At 23.5% G+C, this 18,672-nt stretch overlaps 5 protein-coding genes across 5 annotated transcripts; 3 read left to right on the forward strand and 2 right to left on the reverse strand. All coding sequences in view use genetic code 6, as the record gives it.

The window, feature by feature from the left end:
- Positions 1–576: 576 nt before the first annotated feature.
- On the forward strand, positions 577–1,587 carry TTHERM_00120800 (hypothetical protein; the record flags this gene model as incomplete). Its single annotated transcript, XM_001010779.1, has 1 exon — positions 577–1,587. The coding sequence occupies one exon, from the start codon at positions 577–579 to the stop codon at positions 1,585–1,587; it is 1,011 nt and encodes a 336-aa protein (XP_001010779.1).
- A 3,603-nt stretch (positions 1,588–5,190) lies between these two features.
- On the forward strand, positions 5,191–8,464 carry TTHERM_00120820 (tesmin TSO1-like CXC domain protein; the record flags this gene model as incomplete). Its single annotated transcript, XM_001010781.3, has 2 exons — positions 5,191–5,459; positions 5,797–8,464. 2 exons carry the CDS (start codon positions 5,191–5,193, stop codon positions 8,462–8,464), a joined length of 2,937 nt encoding a protein of 978 aa, XP_001010781.1.
- A 2,056-nt stretch (positions 8,465–10,520) lies between these two features.
- Positions 10,521–13,292, forward strand: TTHERM_00120830 (hypothetical protein; the record flags this gene model as incomplete). Its single annotated transcript, XM_001010782.2, has 1 exon — positions 10,521–13,292. One exon carries the CDS (start codon positions 10,521–10,523, stop codon positions 13,290–13,292), a length of 2,772 nt encoding a protein of 923 aa, XP_001010782.2.
- Positions 13,293–14,167: 875 nt separating this feature from the next.
- On the reverse strand, positions 14,168–14,883 carry TTHERM_000120879 (hypothetical protein; the record flags this gene model as incomplete). The annotated part of the gene is made up of 2 exons (XM_012796261.1): positions 14,168–14,727; positions 14,832–14,883. 2 exons carry the CDS (start codon positions 14,881–14,883, stop codon positions 14,168–14,170), a joined length of 612 nt encoding a protein of 203 aa, XP_012651715.1.
- A 359-nt stretch (positions 14,884–15,242) lies between these two features.
- On the reverse strand, positions 15,243–15,823 carry TTHERM_00120880 (protozoan/cyanobacterial globin family protein; the record flags this gene model as incomplete). Its single annotated transcript, XM_001010783.3, has 2 exons — positions 15,243–15,420; positions 15,486–15,823. 2 exons carry the CDS (start codon positions 15,821–15,823, stop codon positions 15,243–15,245), a joined length of 516 nt encoding a protein of 171 aa, XP_001010783.1.
- Positions 15,824–18,672: the final 2,849 nt, after the last annotated feature.

The raw sequence follows: 18,672 nt of genomic DNA on the forward strand, positions 1-18,672 counted from the left end.
CTTTCTTTAAATATTCTTTATATTTTTATTAAACTAATTTTCTTTGCTGATTATTAATTTGTATTATAAAAAATATAAAAATAAGAAAAATTCATATTACAGTATTTCCTCCAAAAAAACACCAAATCACCTTTTGAGGTAAAAAGTTTTTATGTCTTTTTATAAGTAAAAAAATATGTTTAAAAAATGATTGATAATTTAATAAAATTGAGTTTTTACAATGTGTATTTATTGTAAATGACTCTATCTTAAAATTAAAATTTTATTAAATTTATCTTTTTGAATCAACTATAAAATTGCATTTTCGATTGAAATATAATTGATATAGATGAAAGAATTACAAAAGTACAATCACAAAATATATAATAAAATTTCTTTTATAAAAGGATCAAATTATAAATAAATAAATAAGGATATTGAATCCCACAAGGTTTTAAGATAAATTTAGATTAGCATCAAATTGGCAAAATCCAATCAAAGATATCAGAAATCAAATAAAAATCCTTTAAATAATCTCATGAACGGCTTAATACAGATAATTATTAATTACCCACAACAAAATTATTGGAAAATCAAATGAATAAAAAATTAGTAAGTATTATTTTACTTTTTTCTCTAGGAGGTTTAGTACTTCTTAATAAGTTAAGCTCAAAAAATTTAAAATCCAATTTTAAATCATCTGATGAGTTAGTAATGAAATCTATTGGTGTTCCTGAAAGAGTTTATTCAGTGCATAATTATGTATATTAAGATAAGTACCTGAATGCTAAGTTACAAAGTGGTGTATCTGACTGGATTCTTCAATCCTCTAATATGCTTATATTAGAATACTTAAACCCTGAATCTGTAATCAAGGGAGAAGATATTCCTTAATAAATATTAGAAACTATGGAGATCGTAAAAGAAAAATAGGACTACTATGTCATGCTCTCAGTTGGTGGATTTGTCAGCAGCCCTTAATTCAGAATGATTGACTGTGAACTTCTTGCTAAAAATTTAGCTAAAATTGCAATAAAGTATAATGTTGGTATAGAGATTAGTATAAATTAAGGAGATGATTCATAATATGCCTAAAACATAGAAAGACTTATTAAGGAATATAGAAAGATAATCCCTTATGGTACCACTAAAATGAGCTAAGTATTGACTGCAGTCACTTTTAAGAAAAGTACATTCGTTTAAAATTCTTTAATCTAGTTAAAAGATAGTCTTAATTGGATTACTTTAGAGCCTGAGTTTGATTAAGAAGATTATGCTAATAGAGCTAATAACTATTGGGACAATATTGATGAATAAATTGTAGACAATTAAACATCTAAAATAGTTGTTGGAAACTTTGTAAAAGCTTCTTGCTCAAACTAAACTGATGTTGACATAGCCTTAAACTACAAATTTAAAGGAAATTACAGTACAAAAGGTGTTTCTTTCTTTTTTGCTATTTCACCTAAAACATGTTAGCTTTATGGAAAGATTGCTTATTGTGGACTCTACATGTACAGTTATATGACATCAGGAGATGGCTCTTACAGTAATCCCTAATGCGATGCTATAAATTAAGCATTTTATTTAAGCAATGACTAACATTGAAACCTAAATAAATTTATCTTTGCTTATTAAATAATAATTTTATATAAAAATAATTTAAAATGCTTGTTTTTTTGATGTAAATTTTTATTTTCAGATAAAAAAATTTTTAATTTAAAATTTTAACTTTTTATTAATCAAAGAATAAATTTTATATTTTTTAGCATAAAACCATGCTTATATTTTTAAAAAGATTCAAATTTATTGATATTATTTTATTTAAATTTAGAAAAAGTAACTAATAAATAACTAAAATTACTTTAACTTTAAGTAATAAATATTTTGAGCGAGCAATTAAATTTTAACTTTTTCATACATAACAGAGTAAATATTTATTTTACATTAAAAAATTGATTGTTCAATAAATTTAATCTTTCTATGTGTGTTTTAAATTTCACAAAATTCTTTATATATTTTAAGTTTTAAGAAAAATAATTTTAAAGTATTATTTTTTTACTAAGCAAGATTGTTTATTTTCTTAATTAGGATTATACTAATAAACTTTAAACTATTGAAAAATTTTAACTTTTTGATTTTATCTTTTTTAGCCAATTTAATCTACGTTTTTTTAAGTATACTTTTAATCCTTTAGAAAAAAATACTTTAAAAATAAAATTTTAATTTTATCACTCTTTTAAGAACTAATGGCTTTTTTATATATTTATAATTATACTAAAAACAAATTTATTGTTGAATATTTTATTTTTTTTTCTATTACTTGTTTAAAAAAATTAACCTGCTTTTAAAAATATGAAATATATTTTAAATCTTTCATAAAAATAAAAGAATATTTTTCAATTAAATTTTAATTATTCATTTATTACATAAAGAAAGAAGTGCTATCTTCTTTTATTAAATTATGAGTACTGTTAAATGAAAAAATTGTTGGCTATTAAATATTTTTTATTTTTTTATTTTAAAAAGTTTAATAAGAAATAATTAAGCAAATGATTAAAACCTATCAACAGAATCAACCCTCTGATTAATATTTTTTTATAAAGCTATTTTCTGATTATCTGTATTATTATAAATTGAAGATTTAAAAAAGTAAATATTAATATGATAAATAAATTAATATTCGTTAAGTCAAATAATATTTTTTTAAAATTAAAAATAGTAAACAAACTTTTGTTAATTATTTAAATGAGAGAATTTAATAATGAATGAACAAGGAGATAAATAAGTTTGTTTATCTTTTAAAGAGTGATTACAAAAGTTATTTGTATTTGTAATAGGATTATTTAAAAGAATTAGTAATATTACATATGGCCTTAATTGAAATACTTAAAAAGAAAAAGACAAAGAGCAATCAATTTTTAATTATAAAAACATAAAATTTTTAAATTATTTTTTATTAAGTGGAATAATTCTGATAACTAATTAATAATAATAATTACAAAGATTTAAATATTAAAAATACATTCCTTAGTTAGTAATATAAGAATATAACTGATATTTTATTAATTGCTTTAACAGGTAGTTACGTTAATTAATTAATTAATAAGTTTAAAAATGAAACTTAAATAATATGAAGTATCCACATAGAATAGTAACTTATTAAAGAAAATAGAAAAAAGTAGCTGGAATAATATAATCTAAAACAGAGAGTGTTATAATTAGTAAATATCGATTTAAAAAGAGATATAAATTTATAAAATAGATTGAGATATAAATTATTTGGGGATAGATAAATAGAATCTAGTTAATTTAAAATAATCACTTAATCTGATTTCAATTATTTAGAAAATTTACTAATTCTTAATCTTTGTTAGTTTGTTTCGTAGAATATTAAAAGTAGAAACAAAATCTATATTCTATTATTCTAGAAAAATGGAAATTCTTTCTTATTATAACATTTATTTACAACAGATAAACATATTTTTTTTAATTTTATTTTACTCTGTGTATTCCTAGTCTTACTTTGTCAATTCCTACTTAGCAAACTCAATAGCATAACAAATTCTAATATAATTAGTATAGAGAAAAGCTCGTTTTGCTTTGAATTTGAAAAACAAAAGGGAGGGAGTTAAGAAAGTTAAGAGAAGTTTTAAAAGTAACAAAAATTCTTGAAATAAATGTTTTAGTTCAAGTTTAACAAATAAATGAAAAAAAATTCGAATAATACAAGAGATATTTCAATAAATGGCTTGTTATATTTTGGAACATTCCCAAAAGCCATCATTTATTTTCTTTTGTATTAGTTGAAATCTTCAAGCCTCATTTATAAATTTCAAAAAATTTACTTATAAATATTGAAAAGAAATAAAACTATTCACATTTAAATAGCAGCCAAATAAATTGACTTTTTAAAGCATAAATTTAACCATGAAACTTGAATTTTTTTGATAAAATTTCAAAGGAAATTTCTTCAAATTAACTTTTCGCTACTAAGAATGAATTTTTTTTAACTTTTATGTTTTGTTTGTGCACCATGTAGTGGTTTTTTAGTTTTTTTCAACAAATTTTAGTGGGCTTTATATTTTAGTAATGATGAAATTTTACTTGCAATAAGTTGAATCAAAAATAAATTGGTTTTAAATTATATTTTATCTAGCTATCTCCTAGGGACATATAGAAAAGAGGATTTTCGTTTCTAATAAATTTTTTGTCAGAATTTACACATGAAAAATTGGAATTAACCAATCATTTTATAAAATTTATAGAAAAATTGTTTCGCTATTTGAATGAAAGCTAGATTTTATGAGGAAGCAATTTTAGTGTTGATATATTGATAGAGTAAGAATAATTGTCAAATCAAAAATTTAAAGATGAAGACTAAATTTTCTTATTTTTAAAAAAAGATATTGAAAATATTAGCGGTAATAACTCTTTTTTAGAAGAAAAATAATCAATTAAAATCCAATCAATATAGGGTTTGAATGAAGAGCACATAAAACAAAAGTATAAAAAGAAGGAAAATGACAAGCAAATAGAAGCGAAAAAATATTTATTTAGTAGATCACAGTGCTTATTAAGTTATTTTCAGTAAAAAAAAGAAAAGAAGACAATTAGTTCACTTTGATAATTATTGAATTATAAAGAAATAGATGATATTAAAAGTTAGCTTGATTAATAAATACATGCAAGCATACATTCATACATATATTTATTGATAAGTTGATTAATTGATTAAATAATTGGTAAACAAGAAAGAAACAAATATCTAAAATCAAAAAAGAAACAAAACAAACAAACACATATTTATTATAACAAAATAATTATTTAAAAATAAGAAAAAAAAGTAAGGTAGCAAAGTAGATTCACGCTAAAGCCATTCGAGCTAGTCTGCTATTTATAAATTTTATTAGGGTTCAAACAGCTATTATTTCAATTCAAATACAAACTTAAAATATTCTTCTAATAGCAAATACCAAATTTTTCTCTCTACAAATTTTGTATATAAATTTCTGCATACAAGATTATTTAGACTTCTATACAAAAATCACTAGTCTTTAAGAGGAAAGGAGAAGCAGCAATACACTACAAAAATTAAAAAAAGCAAGCTTAGCGCATAAGACATTGAGCATTGTTTGAAGGGAAAAATATCTTTAAAAATTAAATATCTTTAGTAAAAGTATCTGCAAATATATTTATAGTTAATATTAAATGAACAGAGGGAGCTAAAATCATCACCACCATCACCATAATCATCATTTATAGGATTAAAATGAATCTTAAGCTTAAAATAATAATAGCTTTTAAGATTACTTGCAAAACAGCGCTCATAATTTGTCATTCACAAATTTACACTAAAATACAAGCTTTGATATGGATCAGGAGAATAATCACAACCACAACCATATACCTGCTCACAACATGCCTCTTTCTCCAGCTCATAGAAGCACAAACTATATTCCTCAAAGCTTTTTATCCAAGTAATTTTTTCATAATTTATATATAAGCCATACAAGATCAATAAAGATATCTAATAGCATAAGGAAAAAGCAAACAAATTGAGTAGAATTTCCTTTAAACAAAGATTTCAAATATTAAAATAGAATAAAAAAGAATTCAGGCCATTTCTTGACATTTTAAATTACTCAAATTCAACACAACTATTTTAAATATTTTGCCATTTAGATCAGATAAATATTATATATACAATTTTGCAATAGTAGCGATTATTTTAAAAAAAGTCTTACTTACTTAAGAAATCAAATTTTAAAAATCTTATCTCCGAATCATTCATAAATTATTAAAAATATTTAAAAGACCCTTTGAAGATAACACTTATGACGATGTTGAATAAAGGTCTCAGCAATGGAAGCTGAATTGGACTTAGTAACACAACAGCAACAACAATCCTAATACTCCTATAGCTAGCAACACAGCTCAACTTTAAAATTTTGATATTGCTCCAGCTGGCGCTTAAAATTAATAGGCTAAAGACTCTTTATGGGATAGTAATTATATTGGTGATCACCATGCAAATAATGCTTTAAATCCTGATTTAGAATTAGCATCTAGTGCTGTAATTAACAATTTCAGTGGAGTTTTGAATGATAATGCCTTATTTAATGATGCAAAAGATACTCCTATGCACAATCGTCATTCATACAGATAAAATAGTCTTCATGAAAATTTTGGTATGGACATGGAAGAAGATTTCCACCCTAGCCATAATAGATTTAATCAAAACTAAATGGATATTGAAGCTTTCGATTAGAATGGAACTCCTAATTTATTTAAAAAGAATGCAGCAAATATTATTATGAATTATGATAATTATTAATAATCTATTAAGGTCAGTGATATAGTAAAAACTCCTTATAAAAACTCCTCTTCTATAAATAATAACAATAACAACCACCTCATAGATTCAATAACTAATAAAATACAACAAAGCAAACCTTTTAATTATTTATTTAACCACGCTGGCGATCACCTTAATAATGATTTTAGATTTAGTCCTATTAAATCAACAAAAAATATCCCTTTTGTAACTCCAAGCTACTTCGCTGATAAATATGAATCAGGATACAATCATTTTGGTGATCTGGCTGCTGCATCTGATGACTTCCCATCTCCTAAGATGGAAGAGTTATAATAAGCTTAAAAATAAAATAATAATCAATCAGGAAATAGTAATCCTTAAAGCACAAATACTAATTAAAATAATACTGCTAATCCTTAGCAATCAGCTTAACCTTGTGTCTGTAATTGTAAAAAGACAAAATGTTTAAAGCTATATTGTGAATGCTTTGCTAAACTTGGATATTGTGGTGAAGGATGTCATTGCCATGAATGCAAAAATAGACCTGAAAATGAAGATGAAAGGTAAAACGCTATACAGGAAGCTAAATCAAGAAATAATGACGCTTTCTAGCCAAAAACAGAATCGGAGCAAGAGAGAAAAAATAAAGCAAATAATGAACAGATGAAAAAGGGATGCAATTGCAGAAAAACTAAGTGCTTAAAGAAATATTGCGAATGCTTTAATGCTGGTACATATTGCAACAATATGTGCAAGTGCGATAGTTGCGAAAATCATCCTAGAAATGCTGCTCTCATCCTTTAAAAGAAGAATGGTTCGTGCGGTCCTTAAATGGCTTCTAATATTATACAACACCACCCAACTGAAACTGTTCCTCCTGGTTTGGTAGTTTCACAATATAATTAGGGTGGCTATTTCTAAAATGCTTATGGCTAATTAAATCTTCATTAGCATGTTTAGTCACAGCACAGCAGAAACTAATAAGATTCTCATTACTTGCATCCAAGTTAATTATATAAGTCAAACAAGCTATAAGGCAGAATCCTATTTGATGATAATAACGAAGAATCAGATCCAAATAATGTTTACAATAAGCAAAGCAAAGAAGTCAGTAGGTATTTGCTTAATAAAATGAGAAAATAAAAGAAGCCTATAATAAAGAACAGAAGAGAAGGACTTGAAAACTCAGATGAAGAGATTGAGAACCAGTCATAAGATTTGTCTTCTTAATAATCATTCACTCTCTTAAGAGCAAGCAAGCGTGCAAGTAACAACGATCAAAATATAATATCAAAGGATTTGGACATTTCTGATGAGGAGTATTAGTAGTAAAAGTAAATAGAGGATATGGAAAAAAAGCTCAAACAGATATAGTAGATGTAGCTTTTGCTATAGTAGTAGTAGTAGCTCCTTAAATAAGAGTAAGAGAAAATCTTAAATTCTAACTAAAATATCAATAAAGACTAATAAGAGAATCATAAGTTAAACAATGGTTAAAGTTCTCCTCATTAAATCTTAGACAGCAAATTAAAGAAGTAGAAGGAAGAACTAGAATAATAATTCAATGCTAACGGCTGGATTAATAATGACTCATCTCAGCAAAGATTTATATCTCCTCCTTCAAGCAATTTTAATAATAAGGATGAAGATATAGACGAAGAGGAATGCTGTGGAGATAAAGACAAAGAGGAATAAGAGCAAGTAAAGGCACACTAAATTCTCAATGGCATAAAGAAAAACAAAAAGAAGCATTTAAAGAAAAAAGAATAGCTCTCAGAAGAAAAAAAGCATCAATAAAAAGAGAAAGTGGTTGCATTTGCCAAAGAAAAGTATACTTCTTACGATGAAGACCAAGAAAGTTCTGTCTCCTACTCAAATTATAGCACTTTAACTTAATTTAATTAGCAGAATAGCAATCAATAATAAGCTAACTCTCAATTCAGAAGCAGATTAAACTCAGAAAATTACGAATAAATTCGCCAAAAAAGCATTTAGTATAACTGTCAATTCTCTTTACTCAGCTCAAATCCTACTAAGTGTTCTTCTAATTTATTTGACCCTTCATCCTATTCCAGATAAAACGAAGAACTGTACAATAAAGAATTTTTCCCCTTTTAATCCTAGAGAATCAAAAAGAATTCAGCTCACATAATAAAAGCTCCATGAAAAGAAATGAATAGTTTTATCTGATAAATTTGAAATGATATCAGCTAACAAAGGATTCTATCAACAAACACCAACTTAAACATCTAATATAAATATTAAAAAATAAACATTTTTAATGAAGAAAATAAAATTTTCTTCTTCTTTATCATATTCTGATTAATAAATAAATAAACTATAAAATCATATTTCAAAAATAATTTATTTGCTTTTAATAAGTAAAATAAGTAAAAAAATGAATAAATAAATAAGAAAAAAAAAATATTTTTCATTTAATTATAATATCTTAAAATTAATCAACTAACTATAATAATTATTTTAAATAATTCAAATTATAATATTATAATGTTAGTATTTAAGTTTTGCTTTACTAACATTCTCTTCTTTTTGTTTTTCATTTGTTGCATTAAATTATAAAAATTAATACTGCCAATAGATAGATAAATAGATTGATAGATAAATACTAAAATTAAATCATTTTAAATTATTAAATTCTATAATTATTTGATTCTTTTATTTTCTATTTAATAAATTTTACATTTCTTTTTTTATTATTTAGTAACTTAACTTTTAAAATTTTTAATACACTAAAATGTTAGTAGTAGAAGAAGTATTTTTTTCTCTTCTACACTATTAGCGCATATTATTTTCAAGGTAATAAATGATAAAACAATTTTATCTATTTTTCTAAACATAAATTTAGTATAGGCAGAGTGGGATTTTAAGGTAAATTGGAAAATTCTTTTCAGTTTTGAGTATAAATTATTAAATCATTATAATTGGAGAGATAAATAAATAAATTATAATATTAATTATTTAGTTAAATACTTTTTGTAATAAGGACTAGATAGAGATTAATCATGGTTTACAATGAACATAAGCTCTACTAAATATATTAAATATCTCAGCTTGAATTAACTGCATTATCTGCATTGCCACTTTACTAGAAAAACAAATAATACTTTGGTATTTTCTATTGCTTTCTTGTTAGAGCAATAAGTATTCAATTAGCAATATCTACTTTTTTTAAATTAAATATTATGCTGTTTTTTGCAGTTTCAAACTAAAATAAAAAATTATTTAATTAACTAAAAAGGAAATATAATTTATTTGAAATTTAAAATAAATTGGATATAATAGATTCTTTTTTAAATATCCAAATTAATTATGTTCAACTTAAAATTATTTTTATGAAAATAAATAAGAGATAATTTTTTGTTATTAGTATAATTATAAATTTTTTATTTTTAAATTTAGTCAGTAAAAAAATGTTCTTTTCATTTTTTTTTTGTATTTGATAAATTCTTTTGGAAATACCGCTAATTTTTTATTGAAATTTTAAAAATTAATTGAATTCAAATGAAAATATTTTGTATGAACTTAAATTAAATTGTAAAAATTTAATCGAAATAAGAAAACTAATGCTTGAAATGCATATTAATTCTATTTTTTTATTTATTAAAATAGATCTAAATTATACTAGCTATTTTATGGAAGGATTTAATATTTTAATTTTAAAAAAGGGCTGCTTTTGTTTATATTATTCATGAGTTGGATATTATGGAGATTTCCAATTAGTTAAAAATAGGTTCAATAAAATTTAATAGATAAATCATTTAATGCAAATAAAAGATTCTTTTTATTAATTTTTAAAAAATTTATATTGTTTAAATAGAATTTATATTGTTATTAACTCATTATTAATGAACAAATAGATAAAGAGATAGATAGATAGATATTATTGAACATTGAATGAAGCAGAAAATCAGATATGCTTTTTGATAATAGTATTAATTTTAATATAGTTAACTTTCTGTGCTAAATAAATAAATAAAAGATCTTTATGCTGACTAAATTGATTGAACTATTTTCAATCACAATTTGAAAGTTTTCATTAAGAAAATTAAATAAAGTTTATTAAACCAACAAGATAACGAGAAGAAATAAAAAAATCTTAATAAAAAAGCTTTATCAAGAAAAATTAAATAGAAGACTATAGAGATAGAAAATTAATTTATTTCATTAGTAGATACAGTAAAACAGCAATCAATAACTACCTATGAGTTTCGCACCTTAAGGACTAGGACAGTAGACAGGATTATCTTAAGCATATCAATCTGGGGACAGAGCGAGAATAGATTAGATGAATATCGCACTTTTAGGGTTAGGCGGCGCTAATAATATTTAAAGCACTAATTAAAATAATAACTTAAATTTATATGTCAGCCCTTCTCAAAATCTATTGCAATCTACCAGTTCAGTTGGATATTCTGGTAATGTCGATTAATATTAGAATTAATACATCACTTAATTAAATAATTAAAATTCACACCATAGTGGCGCTGTTGCTAGCAGTGCCATTTCTTATTCATCAAAAAATTATAATTATGGTGATTATGGCAATATTGCTGCATAAAATCCTTCATAAAATGCTATTCCCTCCAATAATTACTCCAATTAAGGCTATTAAAGATCTTATGAAAATATGACACCTCTTAGTCAAGCATCTAATTAAGCTAATTTTAACTAAGCGATTAGTACTGCTCCTGCATAACAAACAGCATCAACATATGGAGGTCACAATATAGGAGTTCAACAAATTAACTTAACAAATAATACTGCTTCGATAAATCTTGCAGGACAATTTGATAGAGAATAAAAAGAGAAAAAAGAGAGAGATCAATTGATCCAATAAATCAGAGACTCTTAGTAGATTAAATAAAAGGAATAATAAGAGGAACATGATGCTGCTAGAGGATAGATTCTCCTTATGGAGGAAATGAAACGCTAGATGCAGGAGTAAGAAAAAGAAAAATAAAGGTAACTAAAATAATAGTAAGAATAAGAGGCGATCACTTAAGCTTAACTTAAGCAATATGAAGACCTCAAACGCTAAACCCAAAGAGAAAAGGAAGCTAAATTGAAATAACAAAAAGAATAAGAATTGCAACAAAAGAAGTTATAACAGTAGTAGCAATAGCAGCTTTAGGAAGAGCAGGAGGAGAAGAGGAAGAGAAGTAAAATGTAATAATAGCAGGAATAGCTTTAGCAATAGTAAATTGATTTAGAAGAACAAAAGAGATAATAGAGAGAACAAGAAGAAATTTTGTAAAGATAATACGAATAGCAAAAACAATAAGAAGAATACTATTAGCAACAGTTGGAAATCTAATAAAATAAGATCATGGAGTAAAATCATCTATTAGAATAAATGAAGTAAGCACTTTCCCAAAATTAACAAAATACTAAATAATCCACATCTCGTGAACCTCCTTCTTCTGTCAAGAGAGCACACAATCACAAAACATCTTCAGGACATAAAGATAAATCAAATGTTAATACAGTCAATTAATTGGATGCTAATCTCGAAAGAAGATTGGAAATTATTGAAACAAGCTTGAATAGAGTGTGCAACTAGCATGATGCTCTTATGCCCTTGTTACAATTATTAGAGACAGTTCCTTCATTGCAGAGATCAGAACAATAAGTTAAGAATCTTAGTAAGAAATACTCAGATGTGGAAAAGAGGCTCAAGGAAATTGAAACTAGTGAAAAGAAAGACTCATAATACTAGCATATTTTCAGTAATATTGATAGAAATTTCAAAAATACTGCAAATTAGATTTCTCAATTGAAGAAAGAAATTTCAACCCTTGAAAATAATATCTAGTAAATATAGTCTATACCTGAAGCAAAGTTGAAAGAAGATACACTTCACTTGTACAGACAAGTTGATGCAAAACTCGATAGAAATATGAGAGATGTTAAGAGTCTTTTGGCAGACTTCAAGAACTAGGTTCAATTAAATATGAAAAGAGGAGAAATAGTCCATTCTCATAGCCAAGAGCGCACAATAAAACCTCGATAATAACAACAAGACGATGGAGGGGAAGGAGGAGAAGAAATTGGATAGTCTCCTGTCAGAATTTACAACGATTTGAATAACAGAATAGATTCTTAGATGAATGCAATCAATGGACAGCTTGCTTCTCATCAAAGATATCTTTCAACTCAAAGTACCTCTTCAAAATAACAAATTGATATTGATATCGCTAATATTTACAGAGAAATTGGCATGTTAAGAAGTGAAATGGAATTATTGATTAACAAAGCTCGTAATGAATTTATTCATGAATAGCTATCCAATATTAGAAATCCTACTGAAATTGAAAAGTAATTATTTATTGCTGGACTTGAACAAAACTTGTTCTTGCAAGAAATAGAATCATTTGATCAAATCAACTATAATAGAATATTCAATGAGCTAGAGCTATTAGAAGATAAGCTGTAGCTGCTGAATACGGATATTTTACAAATGCAGGATCATAACACTATGTATAATAATGTGAACTAGATCCATGAAGTAGATTCTGAGAGAGCAGAGACTACTTCATAGCATTTGCTAATAGATTAATATCGAGACTAGGAAGGAATAGGAAGCAGTGGTGGCCAAAATTTCAAGTAAAATCCAAATATAACAAACATTGATGTCGTAGGATATGAATTGAAGTTTATTGGAGATAGAATATTCAGCTACAAGCAACAAACTCATGGAACGAAAAAGAAATATCTTTGCGATAGTAGAAGATTAGAAGATCGCCTCTAAACTTTAGAATATCTTTCAACTAAAGCTGAAGAGGAAGGAACTGACAATGAAGTCATACAATAAATTTGCTAGATAGATAAATTTAAAGAAAGAGTAGATTCAATCAATAACTCAATTGGAACTCATGTCTCCTCTCTCAATGACAAACTTAAATAAGTGGAAGATTCGTTTAACAAAACCAAAAACACTTTCAAAAAAGCCAAAGGAGTTTTTTCCAGTCCTTGAGTTTATTCTATTTTCCCTCAAATTTTAAAACAAAATTTTAATATTATGTAAAGTATTTTTGAGTTTTGATTTCTATTATATACATAGATACATACATACACACCCACACATAAATATATATATAAATATATAAATAATTTTAAGTATTCATAAAATATAATATATGCTTATTGCTTAAAAATCAATATTTTTCGTATTGTCTTATTACTATATTTCTTATTTTTAAAAAGTTAGGATCTGCTTTTAATACATACATACATACATATTTACTTTCAATAATATAAATATGAGACAAGTCAAAATTCAAAAAATAAATTAATTTATTTAGTTTATTTGTATTTCTTTTCCAAACTTACAAAAATGAAAACAATTTGTTATTGAAGATTAATACTAAAAATTTTATTTTGCAATTAATAAAAGAAAAACTTACTGAAATTTTTATGGTTAACAAAATAATTATTTTACATTTAGAAATTTAGAAAAATATAAATTAATGAAATAAAAATAGCTTTTTACATGAAAAGTTAAGAAATTTATTATAATTTAATATTAATATTCACAAATATCGAGAAAGGGGCTTTAGCTCAGTGGCAGAGCGGAGGACTGCAAATCCTTAGGTCGCCGGTTCAATCCTGGCAGGTCCCTTTTTTATTAATTTTTATAAATTAATTTATAAATTTAAACAAAACTTATTTCTTAAAATTAAATAAAGTTTTGACATTAAATATTGATAAAGTAATATAAATACATTTTACATGGCATAAATTTTTTAAATGTTTATTAATTTCCCAAGATTAATTTAGATATAACTTAGTTTAATTAATTTTTGTATAACCATTTTTGAATATTAAAATTTATTGAAAAGACTAAAAAAATCATAATTTTTTCTAATAATTCATTATTTTTTATTTAAAGCGAGCTTCTTTAATAAATGAGAATTAAATACTAAACTTGTTATTATAACTAATATTAATTAATCTACTTCTAATATTTTTCTTCCAAAATTTTTATTTGTTTAAAAGGGTTAATTTTATTTTTTTGTATTTGTTATATTGGAACCTTAGCTTAGTGGTATAGCGTAGGACTGCAAAGCCTGAGTCGCCGGTTCGATCCCGGCAGGTTCCTTTTTAATTTTAGTTAGCTAACTATGTAGAAATATTTATTTATTTTGTTTTATTTTTCATAATTTATTTCAAAATTAATAATTTATCTTTTAAAGTATATTTTATAAAAGTTTTATTTGTTTAAAAGGGTTAATTTTATTTTTTTGTATTTGTTATATTGGAGCCTTAGCTTAGTGGTATAGCGTAGGACTGCAAATCCTGAGGTCGCCGGTTCGATCCCGGCAGGTTCCTTTTTAATTTTAGTTAGCTAACTATGTAGAAATATTTATTTATTTTGTTTTTCATAATTTATTTCAAAATTAATGATTTATCTTTTAAAGTATATTTTATAAAAGTTTTATTTGTTTAAAAGGGTTAATTTTATTTTTTTATATTTGTTATATTGGAGCCTTAGCTTAGTGGTATAGCGTAGGACTGCAAATCCTGAGGTCGCCGGTTCGATCCCGGCAGGTTCCTTTTTTAAGCATATTAATAGATAAATAAATTATGATTTTTGAAATTGTAAGTTCAGTAAAAAAGGTAAAATATTATTTTAAAAAAAATAATTTTCTCTTATTAAATAAAAAATTAATGAGAGATATATTTAAAAGAAATGAATTTATCGATTTTATGTTATATTTTTAGTTTAAAATTAAAATCTTTTAAAATTTAGAGGGTTTTTAGAGCAAAGTAGGTAAAATATATTAATATATCTGATATTAAAATGCAAATACATACACTTATACAAACATTTTATGCTTTTCTAAAAATATTTTTTTATTTTTAGTTAATAATTATTGTTATATTGCAAAAAAAGAAGATAAGATTATATATTTTATTTGAAAACTCATTAAAAGCAAATATCTTTTCTTAAAGGTTCACATATGGCAGCAATTTCACCAATAACATCTTAAGGAACACCCATTTCAGTAAGTGTTTAAGCAAGAAGTTCTACAATTGCATTGAATTGACTATCATCGATGTTCATACCTTTATGTCCATCTTTCATATTCTTACCAACGTAGCTATATTAACAAAATAAATTTTGTAAATAAACAAAGAATAGCTTGAAAATAAATTGAAAATTTACTTGTTTGGACCACCAAAAGCAAAGCACAAGAAATTAGTTTGTTGCTTAGTTTAGTGCTTCATATCAGTGTGCTTAAAGAAGTGCTTAACTCTATCATCCTTGAGAACCTTGTCATAAAACTTAGTAACTGCAAGAGCAATGTTTTCTTTACCTCCAAGCTTATCATAAACGGACTAAACTTTTTTTGCAGAATGAGGGCAAAGTTTCTATACTTCATCTGAACCTCTTTCATCTCTATGTTTATTAAAGAAATAATAAGCTAATCCACCAGCAGCTAATAAGCCACCAAAAGCTAATGACAAGCCTTTGTTTTATTGGATCTTATCTGCAAAACTCATAATATTTTTATTGTTAATTTGATAATTTAATTTATTTATAAATAATTTTTTTGGTTTAAAAATTATATCAAAAATTGCTCTCTAAGATCTCCTTTTTAAATCTTATGGGATCTAATGCAGTTGATGATCTATCTATCAATCAATCAATTAATCATAAATAAATAAATAAAATCCTAATTGACTGAGTAGGTACGTATTCTTTTATTTATTAACTTTTTTATTGTTGATCAATAAGAATTTTCTTTAGACATAATTAAATTTCCATTGCATTTCATATTTTTGTTTATTTTAAACAATTAAATGCATGAATAAAATAAATACTGGTAGATTTCTATTCTTTTCATGAATAATCTGAATAAGAAATTGTATTGTTACATTAGCATGCTGAAAATAAACGTGCTAAATAGATACCAACCTAAAGTAAAAAATAAATAAAATAATTTTTGATTCTCAGTATTTTCAACACTTTTTAATCATTATTTAATATCTATCTTGATTTGAATTTCATTTAAATTTCTACATTTTAAAGATTTCTCACAACGATTTAATAGAGCATTTTACTGTAATTTATAATCATTGTTTTGATTTCTCAAACGAAGGAATAAATTTGAAATAAGTTTTTATGTTTTGAAGCTATTACTGACTTTATATTAATTATATTGGTATTTGTATGAATTTTTGTTGATTGTTAGCATTATTTATATACTTTTATCTTTATAGATTTAAGTTGTATTTTTAAACCATTTTTGCAAATATGCCTAGGATTTAATTTATAAATTAATTAAGCCAGAAGATAAATTTCTAAACAAACAAAACTTGATGTAAGAATTTGATGTAAGATTCTATTTTGAAATAAAAATTAATTAATCTAGATAGATAGATTGTTATTCATGTAAAATACTAAAAATGCAAAGATTTTAAAAATTTAAATAATCCAAAAGAATTTATTTGTTTATTTGAAGCTCTTTACACTTAATTATAAATTTTACATTTAAAGTAAAGTAATATATATATTTATAAAAAAATATTTCCATTAATTTAGTTCTATTTTTATAAAAAGCATAAACTAAATTCCAATAATTCAATCATTATTTTTAAAATTATCCATTAAAATAAAAATTTTAAGAATTATAAGGAATATCCATTGCAGATAATCTGCATATCAATAGTAAATTATTATTTTATTGTTTATTATACGCTTATATTAAAGGGCTAATTTTATGAATATCCAAACTATTTAGTTAATTAATTAATTATTAATTTTTTTATTTGATTTTCAAGCACACTAATTATATTATGAATATAAATTATAGTTTACTTATTAAAGTTTTTATAAATCAATTTTTGGTTAAAAAGAATTTGTAAATAAAATATTTTGTCTGCTAAAAAAAAGAATAAGCAATTAACATACAAACTCTAAACTCTATTTCTTTATTTAGATTTTTTTTCTTTTTTTCTTTTTAATAATTGTATTCTTTATATTAATGCTATTAATATAGAAATCATTAAAAATAGATTTAAAAATTTTATTTTACATAACAAGGGAAAGTGACAAAAAGTCGAAATTTCTCACATAAAAACACAATTTTTTACTATAAAATGAGGAAGATGATTATTTAGTAGATCTAAAATATCAATATAATTTAACAATTTCCCGCTTCGTGTACTTAATCTTATTTATATAAAAAATTCATTTAATTTTGCATAACTGACATAATTAATTAGATTTTAAAATTTGATATTTATCTTTTTTGATTATTAAATCTGTAAAAAAAACTAATCTCCCATCTAAATTAAAATTTAGATTTCTTTCATTTGTACTATTTTTATATTAATAGCTAAAATCAAAAGCAAAATATAATATAAAAAATATTATTTTAATTATAAAAATTATATATTAGACAAATTATTAAAACTCTTTAATAAGTCTTTCAAGAATTCAATTTTTAAAAAATCTATTTTATTTATGAAATATTTGTAATAGATAAAAAATCAAAATAATTTCTTTAATTAAATTTTATTATTTTTTAAGACTGAAAGGAATTATTATTTTTCATTTCTTACACATTTAATATTAAAATAATGTTATTTATATTTTTATATAGAGATTAAATGTATTTCAAATGTATAATATTTTATTTAAATCACTTCTTTCCTTCAAAAAGATCGAGTTTATATTTTTAAATTCAAAAATAAAATAAGGTTAACTTTTTATAAATTTTAAAAATAAAAAATTATTTTTATTGATTACTGTGGTTATAAATAAAATGCTTTATAGAAAAGCAAATCAAATATAGAAAAATATGTTCATATTCTATAATTTATCCTTCCTGTTTAAATCATTGTTTTTAGGTAACTTTTTTTCAAAAAAATATTTATTAATGAAAATTTATTTTGGGGTAAATAAGAGGGTTTATGGTAAAATTATGTTGTAAAAATAAATTTAAAAAAACCATTTATAATTTTTAAAATAATATATAAAAAAATGTGATATTTATGAAGGTCTATTTAAAATTTTAATAGATTAAAAAAGAAACTTAATTTTTTAAATTTTTGTTTGATATTACACAAATAAATTAAATTTCGAGTTGTTTGATTAGTCATAAAGCGAAAAATTAATAAATAAATTGCAAGTATGTATTTTTGATTATGAAGTATAAATTCAGATGAGTGTAATATAAAAGAATAAGTCTATGCTTACAAAGTATGAATTATAAAAGCTTTAATAAGTTTCATTATACTTTGTATTTATGAGTAATATAAATCACACAATTAATAATAATATAATCAAATAATGCGCATTAGGATTAATGATTATAATGTGTGATTGATTGATCCATCGATTATAT

This window comes from Tetrahymena thermophila, assembly GCF_000189635.1.
Source record: "Tetrahymena thermophila SB210 genomic scaffold scf_8254752, whole genome shotgun sequence".
In the NCBI taxonomy this organism is placed as follows: Eukaryota; Ciliophora; class Oligohymenophorea; order Hymenostomatida; family Tetrahymenidae; genus Tetrahymena; species Tetrahymena thermophila.